General features: G+C 30.4%; 1 protein-coding gene across 1 annotated transcript in view; it reads right to left on the bottom strand.

Annotated features, from left to right (window-relative positions):
- The window catches only part of LOC119674765 (tyrosine-protein kinase Src42A-like), a 23530-nt gene extending 7775 nt beyond the window's left edge, over positions 1–15755 (bottom strand). Inside the window, exons 1-2 of the mRNA XM_038085922.1 lie at positions 15628–15755; positions 14291–14870 (exon numbers count right to left, since the gene is read on the bottom strand). Coding sequence (XP_037941850.1) covers positions 14291–14575 — 285 coding nt within the window. The 5' untranslated portion in view covers positions 14576–14870; positions 15628–15755. The remainder of the gene's footprint in view (positions 1–14290; positions 14871–15627) is intronic.
- Positions 15756–16962: the final 1207 nt, after the last annotated feature.

Below are 16962 nucleotides of genomic sequence, written 5' to 3'. Positions count from 1 at the left end.
ATCATTTCTGCTAAGGTTGATGATAGCATCAACTTTGATGTGTTCAGGATCAATGAATCTTTTTGACTGTCGCATGCCTGTTTGGGCTCTCCAGTGTTCAAGTAGATGCTGTTTCTCCCGTTCACATAATAAGTTGTTTGTGAAGCTATTCGTTACCCCGCAGAAGGGCTCTGGCCCAATGAAAGGAGTACATGCACCCTTCTTTGCTAATATGTCTGCTATTTCATTGCCCTCATGCCCCTCGTGTCCCGGTACCCACATAAGAGTAACATAGTTCCTCGATGCTAGGGTGTTGAGAAGTTGAAAGCATTCCCAAACCAGCTTTGATTGGAATAAGGATTTTGCTAAAGATTTTAGAGCTGCTTGGCTGTCTGATAGAATGCATATGTTGGTACCTCGGGTGCCCCTACGTATGCATTCTCTTGCACAAAGCTCTAAGGCATGGACCTCTGCCTGAAAAATGGAAGCAGTTTTTCCCATTGCGATTGCTTTACGGAAGTTTGGTCCCATAACTCCTGCTCCTGCACTGCCATTATCCATTTTGGACCCATCAGTATACCATAATTGAGAGCCCTGCTTTAAGTTTATTTTATTATTTCTCCAAGTTGATCGGTCACTAATGACCACTTCGAATTCCCTGGAGAAAGCTAATTTTCTATTCATCTTGTCGAAGACCTTAAGGCACGGAGAATTCCAGATTTCATCTAGAATCTTTGCGTGTCCTGTCAGATTGCCCTCTTTAAGATTACCTAGATAAGGAAGCCTTAGTGCAGCACTGGTCGCAGTCCTTTTAACTGTAATGTGTAATGGGGTGAGTCCAGTGAGCATTGCTAGGGCTTCTGTGGGGCACGTTCTCATTGCTCCCGTTACGCTTAGACAGGCTGTTCGATGAATCTTATTGAGAGTCATCTTAGCCTTCGTCTGATTTACCTTTGGCCACCATGCCAAAGAAGCATAGGTGATCATCGGTACTATTACGGTCTTGTACGACCAAGCCATCATTTTTGGTCGCAGACCCCATGTTTTACCATACAGTCTTTGGCACGCATAAGTTGCTCTTAGAGCTTTGCCAGTTATATATGATAAATGGTTTTTCCAAGTAAGAGTTTTATCTAGAATTACTCCTAGATATTTCATTTCCTCAGATAGTATTAAGTCAGTGTCCCCTAACTTTAAGGTCCCTAGACTCATCTTCCTTCTTCTGGTGAAGGGTACTACATTTGTTTTATTCGGATTAATCGAGAGTCCTTTCTCTTGTCACCAATTTTGAGTAATATCAAGAGCTAGTTGCATACGATCGGATATGGTGGAGTCAAATTTGCCTCTAACCATGATGACTAGATCATCTGCAAAGCCCTGAACTTCATATCCGAGGTCACTAAGAGACTGTAGGAGTTCGTCAATGACCAATAGCCATAGGAGTGGCGAAAGAACGCCTCCTTGAGGACATCCTTTGGTTGACTTGACAGTTAATCTCTTCGTCCTCATTTCAAAGATTATCGTCCTGTTTTTCAGCATATTGAGAATCCATGTTATGATCAGTCTATGTATTTCTTTCCTGACCATTCCTGCCTCAATTGATCTGAATGTTGCATTATCAAAAGCTCCTGTAATGTCAACCGATGTGCAGAGAGCTATTTCCTTACCGTCTAAAGCCTTCTCGATTTTACTCGTCAGACTATGTATAGCGGTGTCGGTCGATTTGCCCGACTAATAAGCATACTGTTCAATATGTAGAGGTGAAGTTTTAATATAGACTTCCCTGATGTATTGATCTAGAATCTTCTCCATTGCTTTAAGCAGGAAAGAAGTAAGGCTAATGGGCCGAAAAGCTTTTGGCGTGTGGTCCGCCTTTTTGCCTGCTTTCGGTATGAAAGCTACCCTAGCCTTCGTCCAATGTTTAGGTATTACGCCTAATTCTAGACTTATCCTAAATAAGTTTGTTAATATCGGTGCTAATATATCAACGCCTTTCTGAAGAAGGCACGGTTGTATATTATCGATACCAGGTGATTTAAACGGGCTGAAAGTGGAAATGGCCCATTTAGTTTTATTGACTGTAAAGATTTACGGGCCAGTGAAAGATCTCTTCGTGTAACCAATAAGAAACGAGTATCCTCGATGGTTTCCGTAGTCTCAGTATACATGGCGCAGCCTGGAAAATGAGTGTCCAGCAAAAGCTGTCCCGTTTCTTCCAGACTTACCGTAAAGCTTCCGTCAGCCTTCTTTAATGTAGAGAGGCTATTTGAGTGGTCTTTATTTAGAGATTTCTGGAGTCTCGCAGCCGCAGGAAGTGTTTCAATCTCCTCGCAGTGCCTCCTCCATGATTCCCTCTTTGATTTCCTCAATTCCCTATTGTAAGCCGTTAAGGCACACTTGTAAGATGCCCAGTCCCCATTGGACTTGGCTCTATTAAGGAGCTGGCGGGCTTTTTTGCGTAAAATATCTAGTTCCCTATTCCACCATGGGACGTTCCTAGAACGTTTCTTTTTGATAAGTTCGCAGCTTTTTTCAAAAGCCCCTGTAATAATATTTTCTAGTTTGTTAACCTCAAGATTTAGTTCCTGACAATTAGTAATCCTATTCCCAAGACAACTAATGTTTTGTTCTAAATAGAAGTTATATAGAGACCAGTTGGTCTTCCTAACATTTCTTATTTCGAAAGTGTCTTCAACTTCGCCTTCCAAATCAAAGCGTATATATCTGTGATCTGATAAGGAGTTCTCCTCCAACACCCTCCAATTTGAAATGTTATTTGATATAAATGCGCTGGCTAAAGTGAGATCTAATACCTCTTCCCTTATCGCATTTACAAAAGTAGGTTCGTTACCTTTATTAACTACTATTAAATTGTTAGTTGTGAAGATATTAATATAATTGATATGTAAGAAAAATCTAAATGTAAGAGCTAAAAATATATAATAAATAAAGGTATATAAAGGGAAATAAATGTTTTATAGATTTTTGAACACGTTTACGCTTTACCGGAAATGAATTGACGAATGCAAACTTGTAAATCTTGTAAGTTTAGTAAAGACCTCTTAAAATATAAGTATATAAATAATATTCAGAGTTATTTTATTTTTTTTAATTACACCAGTATATATAACTAAATTTAGAAAACAGAAAATATTTTTAAAATTTAACTTTGACCTCAACATGTCTATAAGGCTTTTTCTTCAGACCCGCAATTGTTGAAGTAAAAGTAGCTACTTTTTATATGGATTGCAATGTTTATAAGGTGTATTTCCAAATGTGTTCAAACGAGATACTTGACTAGATGAAAGCTTAAAGCTTTGTGAATGTTTTTGATGTACCATGGGGTTCCATTCATTTTTCAAATAAAATAGTTTTTCATTCTAATTTTTTCAATATAAATAAAGATAAATTCTAGATATATAATAGATATATAATAGTATTGTGCAGTAGGACTTAATTTGCTATCTTGGCTTATAAGCCAAGCACAACCTGCTCCATATAAACCTTTTGTCAAGATGGATGTCCAGAAAATTTGATTCCTTTACTTCTGGAATTAGAATACTATTAAATTAGCTTGAGAGTATGATTCTTTTTTAAATGTAAGTATTATCAATACTTTCTGATAATATTTACTTTTCAGATGAAAAGATATGTTCACAGTATCATCTGCAAAAATTGTGATAGCATGGGTCCAAAAAATAGGTAGACCAGCTGTTTATAAAATAAGAAAGCTCAGACACAATTCCCTGAGGATGACCGGCTTCAATTGAAACAAAGGAATAATATTTGAAGCAAAATTTTCTTGAAGATAAGTATGACTTAAACAATTTATGGGTGTAATTGGAGAGATTAAATTTAATCATCACAAGTAAGCCTTTATATCATGTCTTGCTGAATTCTTCAGCAACATTCAAGAAAATATCAGTATAATATTTTTTGTCCTTAAATGCAGCATTTAAGTACATAAATTTCTGATTTTAGATTATATTCTATTGCAGTACATAAGATTATATTTATGATAGAATTGCTCTTTCGTAGATATTCGATATGTGAGGAAAATGACTTATTAGCAATGCTTATCTATGAATAAAGTTTTTTAAGAAATTGTTTTTGAGATAGTAACATTTAAAAGGATTCGAATAGCAAAGAAGAGGCAAGAACAAAAATTAAATTAATTTATTGAAATTTGGCTGACCATATAACGCTGTTTCGAATATTGCCGAGTACTCATCATTAGTGGTCTTAAGAAATATTTGAATTGGTTTTTAATTAGTTTATAGTCTGTATATAATTTGTTTGGACTGTAAGTGCCTGGTTTAGAACTCGTACCTGTCAAATTAGAAGCAATGCCTAATCTTGTTTCTACACAAGAAGCAAAGACTGAGCAAACTTTCAATGCTCCAAATCGAGGTTTGATATTATCATCTATTAATTTGATATTAATAAATGATATTAATGACATTTTTTTAAATTATTATTAAACGTTTCTGATTATATAGTTTCTTTTGACATCCCACATTTTCGTAAATATTAAGAAATTTACCAACGAATCCAACGAGTGTTTTTTTAATCACCTTAATAGGAAACATCTTTTTTAAAAATTAATTTTACAGGGTTTTTTCAAAACATATCCTTAACACTATAACACAACGTTAATACAAAATATCATATATATGGTATAATCTGTTAAATTTTATCTAACAAATTTTTGATTAGAAATACTATATTGTAAAAAAATATGTTCCAACTAAGAGCATTTTTTATTAAAATATTTAATATTTTTTATTGTGTTTACAGAGTAACGCTAACTATGCAATACTACTACTGGAAGTAATAAAAGTTTATTATGTGAAAAATAAAGAAATCTTAACACTTCGAATTGAATTTAAATTTTCAATATATATCAATAATATATCACTATAACTAATAAATTTGTTGTATAACTTTTTCCTTATATACTTGATTAGAGAACTTGAGTATCGATTTTGACCGCAGTTATGCATGAGCTCTAATAAACCGTTTTAAATTTGCTTAAGCCACGCTTTTACTACTTCCACATTTTGTTTAAACAAACTTTGTATTCATCACAAAGCAATCAAATATTATAACTAATAACGCAATTAACAAACTTTCAAAACAAAAGATACAAACTCTTGCAGATTGAATTTCGAAGCCAACGCACAAAAGCTGCGAAACCAACAAAAACGAAATAATTGCTCCTATCGATTAATTCAGAAAAGTTTTTGTTTATCTGAACAATATTTTAGTTTTATTTCATTTTTTTATGTTTTGTGTTTTTCGAATAAATTAACAAAATAGTTTCTAAAATGCAACAAATAAGTTATTAAAAACAAAAAGATATATTGCGTCTCTGGTGCAACAATCGGTAACATGTGCAACAACCTCGCGTGGTTTATTATGTTAAGATTGTTGCTTATAAAAATGCATTGAAGCCAGACAACACGCTATAAATGCACAATAATCGTAAAAAAACCGGGGAAGAAAACTAAGTATATGAAGAGGAAATTGTGACGGAGACCTCAACCAGTAGTCTTTAAAATATTTCTTTTTTTTATTAAAAATAATAACGTAATAAATATTAAATAATCTCTAACCTATAAAGTTAAATTCCAGTTAAAATAAATATAAAATCAGTTAGATTCGGATTATCTAAGTATCGTAATAGGTTATATAGTATCGTAATATATATATATATATATGTATATATTATTATTATTGTGTTGAGGCTAGTTGAGTCAATGCACTTGAGCACTTTTACTCTCTATTAACTGCGAGGTTTCTTCAAAACCGCTCTTTGCGCCTTGACTGGATTATTGTTTATCACTTCATCAGAGTAAGCAATAATTGACCTCAGATCTGCATACCTCCCCGAGGAGCCTGTAACCATTCTGAGATTTGATAACGCGGTGTTAGTAACTCTGTCAGATTTCGCAAATAATTTTAGGGCTCTATCCTTTATGTATTTTTTGATGGGAGGTCCCTAAGGATGTCATTCGTCTTAATGTATCAAGGGCGGTTTGATAAGTCAGTGACTTTTTGAATTTCCCATGCAGTAACTCCAAATGCAATAGTGCTGCCGTCAGCTTTAATCTACCAGTGGGCAACTTTTTAATTTTGAGCAAGCTACGGCGTTCAGTTGGTGTTTGATAGCCGTTCAAAGCAGACAACCTCGTGAATTTTTATGAAAATGGAAAAAAGTGAATTTCGTGTGGTGATTAAGCATTACGTTCCCAAATCCACGAACTGGGGTACGAACTGCTACCCCATCCAGCATATTCTCCAGATTTAGCCCCTTGCGACTATTTTCTGCTTCCAAACCTAAAGAAATGGCTGGGCGGTAATAGATTTGAGTCGAATGAAGAAGTCATTACCGAAACAAAAGCGTATTTTGAGAGCTTTGAGAAAACCTATGATTTGAAAGGAATAAGAAAATTAGAAAAATACTGGACTAAATGCATCAAGCTAAAAGGTGATTATGTAGAAAAATAAAATGTTTATTTGCCGAAAAAAATTTGTTTTATTCAAAACGTCACTGACTTATCAAACCGCCCTCGTTATATAATATATATATAATATAATATATATATAATATAATATATATATAATATAATATAAATATAATATAATAGATATAATCAATTTCAATAATGGATTGAACTAATAAGAAAACTAATGGAATATAATATATATATATATATATTCAGGGTTAGGGCGATTGAAATGTTACCTATTCAAACGAATATATCTTTATTGTTTGAAATCATTTTTTATTGATTCAAATTACAGAAAATTGTGGAAATAATCAAAATTTCAGAATTTAAAGCAAAAGTTGGCCATCTTTTGCCTTGACTATGGCCTTCAAACGGTTAAAAAATTAATTCCATACTTCACAAATGTGATCTTCCAGTATTTTGACCCATTCCTGAACAATGGCTTTCTCCAGTGCATCCATACTGGCATATTTTTTAGGTCTCACCTTGTTAATGGTCCAGATGGAATAGTCCATCAGATTTTTATCATGCGAATTAGAAAGTCATTGTGCGAACGAAATGACGTGTGGAACATGATTTTTTAAACATTCTTGGTTTATATGAGCTTTATGTGACGGTGTCGAGTCTTATTGGCACATCTATGGTTTACCACCGAAATTTTTGCGTATTCACGACTCCAAAGCAACTTCCAAAACATTTTCCCCATAAAGTAACGCATTGATTTTGCGATTGTCTTCTATTCAATTAGGATCGGTTAAAAACACAAAAAATAAGCTATGGTCACAATTCTTGGCTCTAATGGGAGCCCGTACCAGGTAGATTTTCTATAATATATTATTCTACTAAGTTTCTACATTCAGTTTACATTTTTGTTTGAGTAGTTTTCTATTAATGTAGACAATTCTTTATTTGGACAACTGGGTGTATGTGAGAATATGTCATAATATTTGTTTTACTACGGCTATTATAAGAAAAATTTCTCTAAATAAATCTTTTAGGGTAGTTATATACAGGGTGATTAAATTATTTACATACTATATTATTGTATATATTTTTTTGCTGCTTTCTTCTCTTAGATTTTAAACAAAATGGACCTTTAGGCTCAGCGTTGTTTATAGTGTATAAAAATATTTCAAATTTAAAAAAAACCAACTCTATTCGGATTACGTTTAGCGGATACCGTGAAAATCATTAGCAATATAATTTTATTTATTTACTTTTTTATTTATTTATTTAAATAAATAAACGCAGATAATCGATCTACAGTGTTTACTACTCGTAACATAATTGATTAATCCCGGGTCCAAAGGTTAGGGGGGTCTGCGCGATTAAGAAAATATATGTGGAAAACTGAATCGCAAACGAAAATCGAAATTAATCAATTAGACGCAATTGTCAAGAACTTGGATTTTATTATGACATCATCTGAAAAATTCTATATAAAGATTTGCATTTCAGTGTATATAAAAATTAGTCAGGCAAAGAAATTCAGACCAATAAGATATTATGGAGTAGAAATTTTGCAGAACAATTTGAAACACCTATATTATTTAATGGAAATATATTTTATCTTTTATAATGGAATCTGTTTCTAGTTAAATTGTTTCGTAAATAATTAAAATAGTAGCATTTTGTATAAAGAAAACGCATATATCCATAAAATAAGGTTATATGTATATAGATCACCTGTCTGTTGCGATTTATGGTCCAGCCCACAATGTACTACACTTTTTTGAAAACGAAAATAATATTACATTTATCTCCAATATAGAACGCTACAGAAGTATGATTATTGATTACTTTGTGGCATGAATTAGATATTTTTGACTTGAATGGTATGGTTTCAACTAGAGTGTAATACAAATCTTATAACTCGCGAGGTATTGTGATCAATTTATTTAGGGAAATGTTTAATGATCGTTTGAGCTCAAGAAATTTCGATGTGAACTGGCAACCAATATTTTACGATATAACCCCCATTGGACTTTTTTCTTTGAGATTATGTTAACATATGGTTTTATTCCATAAACCACATATTGCCAATGACCTTAAAGTCAACAATATTTATTTTATTGGTGAAATAAAAACAGATTTATGTAAAAATCTGACTATAAATTAGTGTTCTAGATTTGGATTTTTGAAAATTCAAAGGCAGTCGTCAATTGTTTACATAAAAGCAATTTTAAATAAACATGTGATCTAAATATCTAAAACAAAACCATTTGGATACAATAGAATACAATAGATTTTGTTGTTATTTTAAATTAAAAACATAAGGTTTTATTTGATCATCATAAAGCTTTTATTTAAGTTCATGTTGAAGCTTTTACTATAATAAATGACATTTATTGCAAATATCATTTATTTTGTTCTCGAAACTAAAATCAGCTCTCCGGGATACTGATTTCAAGACAAATGAAATGACTAAGCAAAACTAGAGTACTGGCTTATACTAGGTGGATTTATAAGTACCTAACTTCACAAAAGGTGGCAACTCCAAAACAAAATCAATTATATTTTGTAAAAGTTTCGATTTCATCAGATGTTAGGTTAACTTTTTACAAAAAATAGAAATAGTGCACCTTGGTGATTTTTAATAAAATGGAAAAATTGAATATTGTTCAGTATTAAAATTTCTCTATTTGATTGGAGGACCCATACTATATTTTTATTTGATTGGACACAAAATTTATAATAATAAACTATTTAAAAATTACTTTTGTCCAATGACAAAAAATCCACTTTAAATAGAAAAGGAGTGGAAAGTGCAAATTTTTATTGTATTATTTTTTATAATTTATTAGGAATATTATTAGGAAGAATTATTTCAATTATTTTTATTTTATTATTATTATCATTTTATTATTTTTAATATTTTTATTATTTTTAATATTTTTATTATTATTATCATTTTATTATTTTTAATATTTTTATTATTATTATCATTTTATTATTTTTATTATTTTTAGTATTTTTATTATTTTATTATTTTTATTATTTTATTATTTTTATTATTTTATTACAAATCGAATTGATTTGATTTACAAACAGAATAGTATTGAAATTTAACAATTAAAAAATAAAAATATAATTAATAATTTAATTATTCTACAGTTGTTTTATGATTTTGTTCTAAAATAAACGCAGCAAGTGAATTTGTTAATAAAATATTTACAGCAAAGTTCAAAACTCCACCAAAATGTGTGAACATATAAGTCAAGTACGGCTTTGGGTCAGTTGGTTAAGGAGCACTGACTCTGAGCTTTAAATTTGGAAGGGCACGAGTTCGATTCCTGGTACTTGCAGTCTCAAAAAATAATTTACGAATAATTAAATACAAGAATTATATCCAAGACCTCTGATGATGATTATTTGGCAATACTAGAAGAAACAGCTGTATGGTCAGCCAAAAATTTAATTAATTAAAATAATATAAAATGAATTTTTGTTGTTGTAGTTCACTACTTTTCGAAAACCACATTATTGATTTATTATTATTTTATTATTGTTATTTTATTATTATTATTTTTTATAATTATTTTATTATTATTATTTTTTTTATTGTTACTTTATTATTATTATTATTTATTTACTCATTTCTTGAAGAACATATGAACCTCAGAATGCAGCCAAATATTTCAAATCAATGAAAATAATATATTTAAAATTCCTTTCTTTGAACTGATACCGATTTTATACAAAATAATATTAATATTTTAATATATCTTTTAAATTTATTACAGATTACTTTTTTTAATTGTGACTAAACCACAAAAAAATTTATGTTTTTATTTACTGATAATGTATTAGAAATCAAGTAAATATTTAATTATAAAAAAATACAGAAAAAAATTGATGTGTGGGAAAAACCCGGGCTTGAAGTTTTAATCTTTCAATCTTTCTTATAATTTTGCAAAATTATAAAATAATTGAAAGATTACTTATCAGTTTAATGAGAAATATTTTTATTCATAGACGAAAGATTGTCGCTAATGTTTTTTGATGTTAAAATAGTTTTAAGAAAAATATTTTCTATAATAAACTAATTATTGCATCCTGACACAAGCAACAATATATTATTATTACCGTTTTAAAAGAAAATTGAAATATATTTGTGCTATATATGTAGAAGTATCTTCCACTTGTACTTATGTGTAACAGTTTGAAAGAAGAACATATTTCCAATTTAATTAACATACGTTTTAATTTTTCAAAAATAATATTAATAGTTAATTCATTATTATATTATTATTTTTATTTTCAATTAAAATTTATTATATTTATTATTAGTCTAAGAAGTATACACCATATTAATAATAATAATCTTGAACCGCTATTTTGAGGAACAACAGCTAGTGTTCAACAAAGAAGCGGCTTGAACCCTTTACCTATATACTTCACACATCTGATATCTTAATAAGTGATTTAGGTATTTGTATGTCAAAACAGAAATATCGGTAGCCAACTTCAGACTATTTTATTTAGGATGAAGAAATGATTGGGATTATAGTAAATTACATATAGTCAAGTAATTTTTATCTTTAATCTGAGTATATCTCTTGCAGCGGACTAACTAAGCGCAAGCAAGTTCAAGTCAAAAATAAAGCCTTCAATTACACTGAGAGAAAGTCTAGTCTAGATCCTAGAATACAAAGTACAGCTTTTTTTTATTATGGACTAATAGTATCCAGCTATTATCTAGTATCTTCAATGTTGAAATGCTCCACAAAGAGCAAAAATAAAAAAATATCATTGTCAAAAAAAATATATTGCTAACAATTATTGGCGTCCTATGCTATATTAGAAATGAAAGTATCCTTTCCACTACGCCCATACTTTCTGGCTTAAATAAACTTAGCCCGCTAGATATTAAGTCTCTCGGTCACATCTCTCTCCCCTGAATACTGGAATGAAGTTTCCACATTACTTTGGAATGCTTCTCCATTCATTCCTAAGAGATGGTTTTAGTGGAATCAAGTCTCCCACTGTGAACTTCAATGCTATCCACCGGAAAAAAAAACCGATAGCTACAAACCTAAACATTTTAATAAAGAAAACAGTTATGTATTTTTAATTTTAAAATATATTTAAGTATATACAACTATTTCCAACAGATCGTGATAGGTACGATGGGTGCAATTTTAAAATATAAAACATATTTAAGTATAGACAACTACTTCCATCACATCGTGATAGGTACGATAGGTGCAATAAATGTTCACAATCCAACTCTTATATATAACATATAATATAACATATAATACATACCCCTTTTCGTCTACCATATAGCAAAGATATTATGACTATATCAGATGATATCTTAATTATTAAGAGTTATCTCATAAATCAACAATTTGTGATATTACCAAAGTGATTCTACAGAAGCTAATAATTTTTTTGGAATCTTAATGGGATCATGTGGTACCACCAAGAGCAAAGATGGTCTAAATGTGTAGTTTCTAAAGGAATTTAATACCACAACTATATAGTTATCTTTTCAGCTAGTATACATAAATAATATATGTTTTATTATGTTATTTTCAGCACATATCCAGTTCTTAACCAATATCATTCCAATATTATAATAATTACAAAATCATTTTTAATTCAACTTGTAAGTTGTTGAAAAAATTATAGAATTATTGGAAAAAGTTTCTGACACTTTAGAAGTATAAAGTTCAATATTAAAATTAGTGATTGATTTTATTGAAAAAAAATTTTTTTTTTAATAAAATGAACTTTAGCTATTTTTTCTCTACGATACGTGATTCATTTCTGTGAAGTTTTGAAGGCTGAGTCATGCACGTTGCAGGCAAGTTTACAACTATGGGCGAGCAGCTGTGAAAGTATTTAAGGAGGAAATACTTTCTCCCACATAAATGAAAATTATTTTCCACTTTTAAGTACTTAATACATTACGGATTGATAAACAAATAAGAAAGGAAAAAATACCCTTACATAGATCCTTCCGTTCAAATTAAAACATACTGAAGGTGGATGAAAAGCATGCATAAGGGTTTAACGGAATTGTAAGGGTATTTTTATTTGAATGTAGACTGTGAACTTCAAATTCCTTTGGAGTACTTTATAAATATTGAATGGGAACAACAAAAAAAATATTGCAATTAATTAAATATATTTAAACTACTTGATTCAGTCATATTATAAGCATTATGAGTTAAGTACTAATTCTGCTTGAGCATTTCCTCTTATCACATTCTGACTTTAACATCTCAAACTCTAAAGGTTATGATATGAATTCACAGTAGTTAATAAATCATAAGGTCGAGTTCAATTTCATCATTTAACATATTTAAAAAAGACTTCAGATAAAACAGAACAATTTTACTGCCTATGGTCAACATAACAGTAAAGGTGAGGAGAATGAAATAAGTGTATTAAGTTAGCTCTATCTCTATGTTCAGTAGGTTTACTTGTCGACGATTAGACTTTCTTAATAGTTTAAGTAAACTATCCGAAGTCCTAGTAAAGTAACTCTTAAGAATTGTTCAGAACTCTAAAGGGCTTTTTAATCGAAGATTTAAGATTGATCAATTGCCTAATGGAATATGATTTTACATTATCATCGTTTTATACTTCCTAAATGTGAACATATTCAACTATACTTCACTTTAATATCAGAAATAATTAATTATTTTATATATGATGTTTTGGAGTAGGGCTAGGAAGCCAATATCAGATCGTCTTGGAAATAGACTGACTTATACCATAAGAATTAAGTTGTAATAAACCATTATCATATAATCCGTTAACCCATATTATAACAATTTGGTCCTTATACCAAAGCCATTTTGGATTAACTGATTATACATCACACCAAATATTGCTACTTCTCCTCAGTAACTTTTATTGAAAAGTCTTCATAGTTATTTTATTTCAAATTTCTGATAAATAAAAATTGAAAACAAATTGAATTGACAATTGATAAAGTGATAATTATGATATATATCATATTGTTGCATATACTTTACCCCGACCAATACAAGACCGATAAATTCTTGAATCTTGTGATTTAACCAGTATCAAGACGGAAAACTTAGGCACTTCTATGGCGTTGGTCCAAATGTCTATTGGACTTACGACCTGTAGCCCCTAGTTTTCAGCGCACCTAAAAGGGCCTAGACAAGCAGAACCTTGCGGGCTACAGCAACAACAGGATTACATGAGTAGGGAAGTGGGTGAAGGGACGATGAAGGGGGATATGTAGGAGGTGAGTGGATATGTATTGAACGTCATCCTGGATCCAGACGGAAAAACCTCACCACTTCAATATGCTGAGTCCAAAGGTTAATTGGACGAAGGTTTGTTTGTGCAGAAGGACAGGTAAACAGATTGCCGACGTCATGGGGAGACGTGTTTATGCGTGACAAGTAACTGTTTAGCACTCGGCTATATTCTGATCTCAATTGAGCTAAGACAGTTCCTGCTGCACGGGGGAGATAAAGTTCATCTGGGGAGATTTTCGGAGGAGACCTATTAAGAACTTTGTTGTCTAACAACTTAGGTCTTGAAGGAGATACTGCATCTGTGTGGAGGGTCGTATGTCCAAGTTTAACAAGTTTATATTCGATGTTAGTATTGATGTTAGGTCCATTGCAAAAGGTGTCGACATAATTATTAAAAGAGAGGAGAGATCGACGAATGCAGAAGTGCAAAATAGATCAAGCTGGTTGCAGTGCATAAAGGTCTTAGCGTAATGCATAAACCATTACTTTATATTGTCTCATATACTTAGTAGAAGCTACTTTAATCAATTTTCTAATAATATCCGAACTTACCTGTGTATCATTTAAAATTTCCAAGTGTTCTCCTTTACGAAAACTTAAGTCCTCGTCAGTACGTGCGTCGTAGTCGTATAAGGCGACAAATATTTTTGCATTTGCATTGGAAGTCTCATTTTCTGGAATCTGTGGAACAGGACGTATTTGCTCCTGCGGTTGGCCAATAGGCATTGTCAGTTGCTGTACGCCGGTGACACCCACACCAGCGGGATCGTCAAGTTGATTCCGCTCCACATGTGTCTTGTCGATGTCTGGTTTCTCTGTGCGTAGGCAATTGCCCATTTTTTTTCTGTTTTTTGTTGTTTTTTTACACTTTACAAAACTTTAAACACTAAACGTTATATTTTTTTATTTACAATAATATTTCGTTGTTTATATTAATTTTAATAATAGAATATTTAAGGGTGTTGGCACTTTATATTTTACACTGGGAATAATTATTATCGTTTGCACGCCCTTCTGCATTTATATTTACTTTATTTTTTTTCTTTTCTTTTCTTAAATGCAACCAATTCATTTGTGTGTGTATGTAGACATTTGAATGTTTATGTGCGTTTTGTTTAACGTTTAACTGATGCTGTGGGGGATAAAAAAATTTTTGTTGAAAAAAAAATGCAAAATAGAACTTATAATGAAAATAAAATTGTATTGTTTACTTTTTAGATATATTAACACACTTTTTAATACATAAAAAACCGATTTAAGAAATAATACATTTTGTGTTTACGATTGCCGATGTATAGAAATGCTCCGTTCATACAAAGTCACAATACAGGCAACATTGAATGAATGGAATTTTTGACAATTGTAAACTAATAAATTCGATGCGGCGAATTAAATGTAGGGGAAAAGCGCGTAAAACAATTCACAATTGCAGCAATTATGCTGTCAATACAACAAAAAAAACACAAGTGGTCTGTACAAAAAATAAAATAAAAATAAATCTTGTAAAAGATAAAATACAAAAACTATTCTTTTTTTTGAAGAAACCATACATTTAATATTGTTTTGAATTTAAGCTAAAACCGTAACTAAATAATTAGAAAGCAGCGAAAATCTGTGTTAGAATTTTATACAACTGCTTTCCACTTTATATTTATTAATCATGCATTCTTGTTTATTACAAACATTCATGAAATTTTAATGCAACACTTTTTGTCCAAACACCTGTTAAACATATTATTGCACATTTGTTTTTTATTTTTAATGTTATTCGTGTGCAGACAGCATATAAAATATTGGAGAAAAAAAAATAGTTAAAAATTTCACGCAGACACAAGCATTCGTTCGTTTTCTCTTTTGTTTTTGGTATTCGTAGTACTTGGCTACTCCACCTTATAATTTCATTGCTTTGGATTTTTGGCGTTAATCGCACACATTCCGAGTTAATATTAGAAATATAATAAATATTTCTTTGTTTTGATATTTTCTTCAAATTTAATTTTCACATTTTTCTTATAATTTTTTTATTTATTTGGATACATTATTCTCTTGCGACTACTGGTACAAGAATATTGGACACACACGACACGAACTCTATGAAATGAATGCTGCAATTAAAAAAGATGTTGTAGGCTGTCGTTTAGTGCCATTCACAATAGTTCATAATTTGTATGTCAACATACAATATATTTTAGTCATACTGACAGAAATAGTTTATTGGTAATATATTAAAATTTTATAATTAGCAATAATTATTAAATTATTATAACATAATTGGTAATTTTTTTCTCATATACATATAAATAGGTATTAGTATATGCGTAAGTATAAGTAATATGTGCATATATATATATGTATTTTTATTAAATAATGAGTTTATTTAATATAGCATTTACATTGGCCTCAAATGGCTCATTTTGGTCAAAAATCAAAAATGAGAAGCAAATGACTCACTTTTGCATACAAAATATCAAGCGCAAATGAGATCTATTAGATCTCATTCTGTATAAATAAGTTCCAACGAGATTAAAATGAGTTCCAAATATGTTCCAAATGCAAATGAATACATTGAACATACCCTAAACAAAAGTTGTTTTGAGAAAGCTGTTTTTGACATATTTACAAAAAAGGTAAACAAATGTTTCGTGGTTGCATTACCTTGAAAGCGATGCACCTCTTTTTGAAACTTCTACTTCCCAAAAAAAAAATTAATCGAAGCTTAATTAAGTTTTCAGTTTGTATTGTAAGGTTTGAAGATATATTTAACCTTCATCCAACATTTTTTTGGCACAGGCGAAAAATCAAATCAACAGGCAAGACGAAAAATCAGCTGTTTGAAATGAGAACAAATGAATTACAATGAATGTAAACGCTTTCAAATGACTCATTTGAAAGGAATTATTTTCGGCCAGTGTAAACGCCATATAAGATTCACAGAACTGCTATTAAAAAAAAATTTTTTTTTATATTTAGGGCGAAGGACCTATGTAGTAGTCCAGTTCCTTATTCTTAGTTTACTTTAAAATTAATTTTAATGTTAACTCACAAATAAAATAATAATAAATTTTTTATAAACAACAATTTAATAATTAATTTTAAATTGATTTCTATAGATATAAAATATTAAAAATAAAAATAATATATATATTTTTTAATATATTACAATCTGAACTCACCAAATTTTTATTCTGACCTCACACAAAAAAGTGCGAAAATGGTATTTTAAA

Source organism: Teleopsis dalmanni, chromosome 2 (assembly GCF_002237135.1).
Source record: "Teleopsis dalmanni isolate 2A chromosome 2, ASM223713v2, whole genome shotgun sequence".
NCBI lineage: Eukaryota > Metazoa > Arthropoda > Insecta > Diptera > Diopsidae > Teleopsis > Teleopsis dalmanni.
The sequence above is the reverse complement of the archived record's forward strand: the minus strand, read 5'-3'. Positions and strand labels throughout refer to the sequence as shown.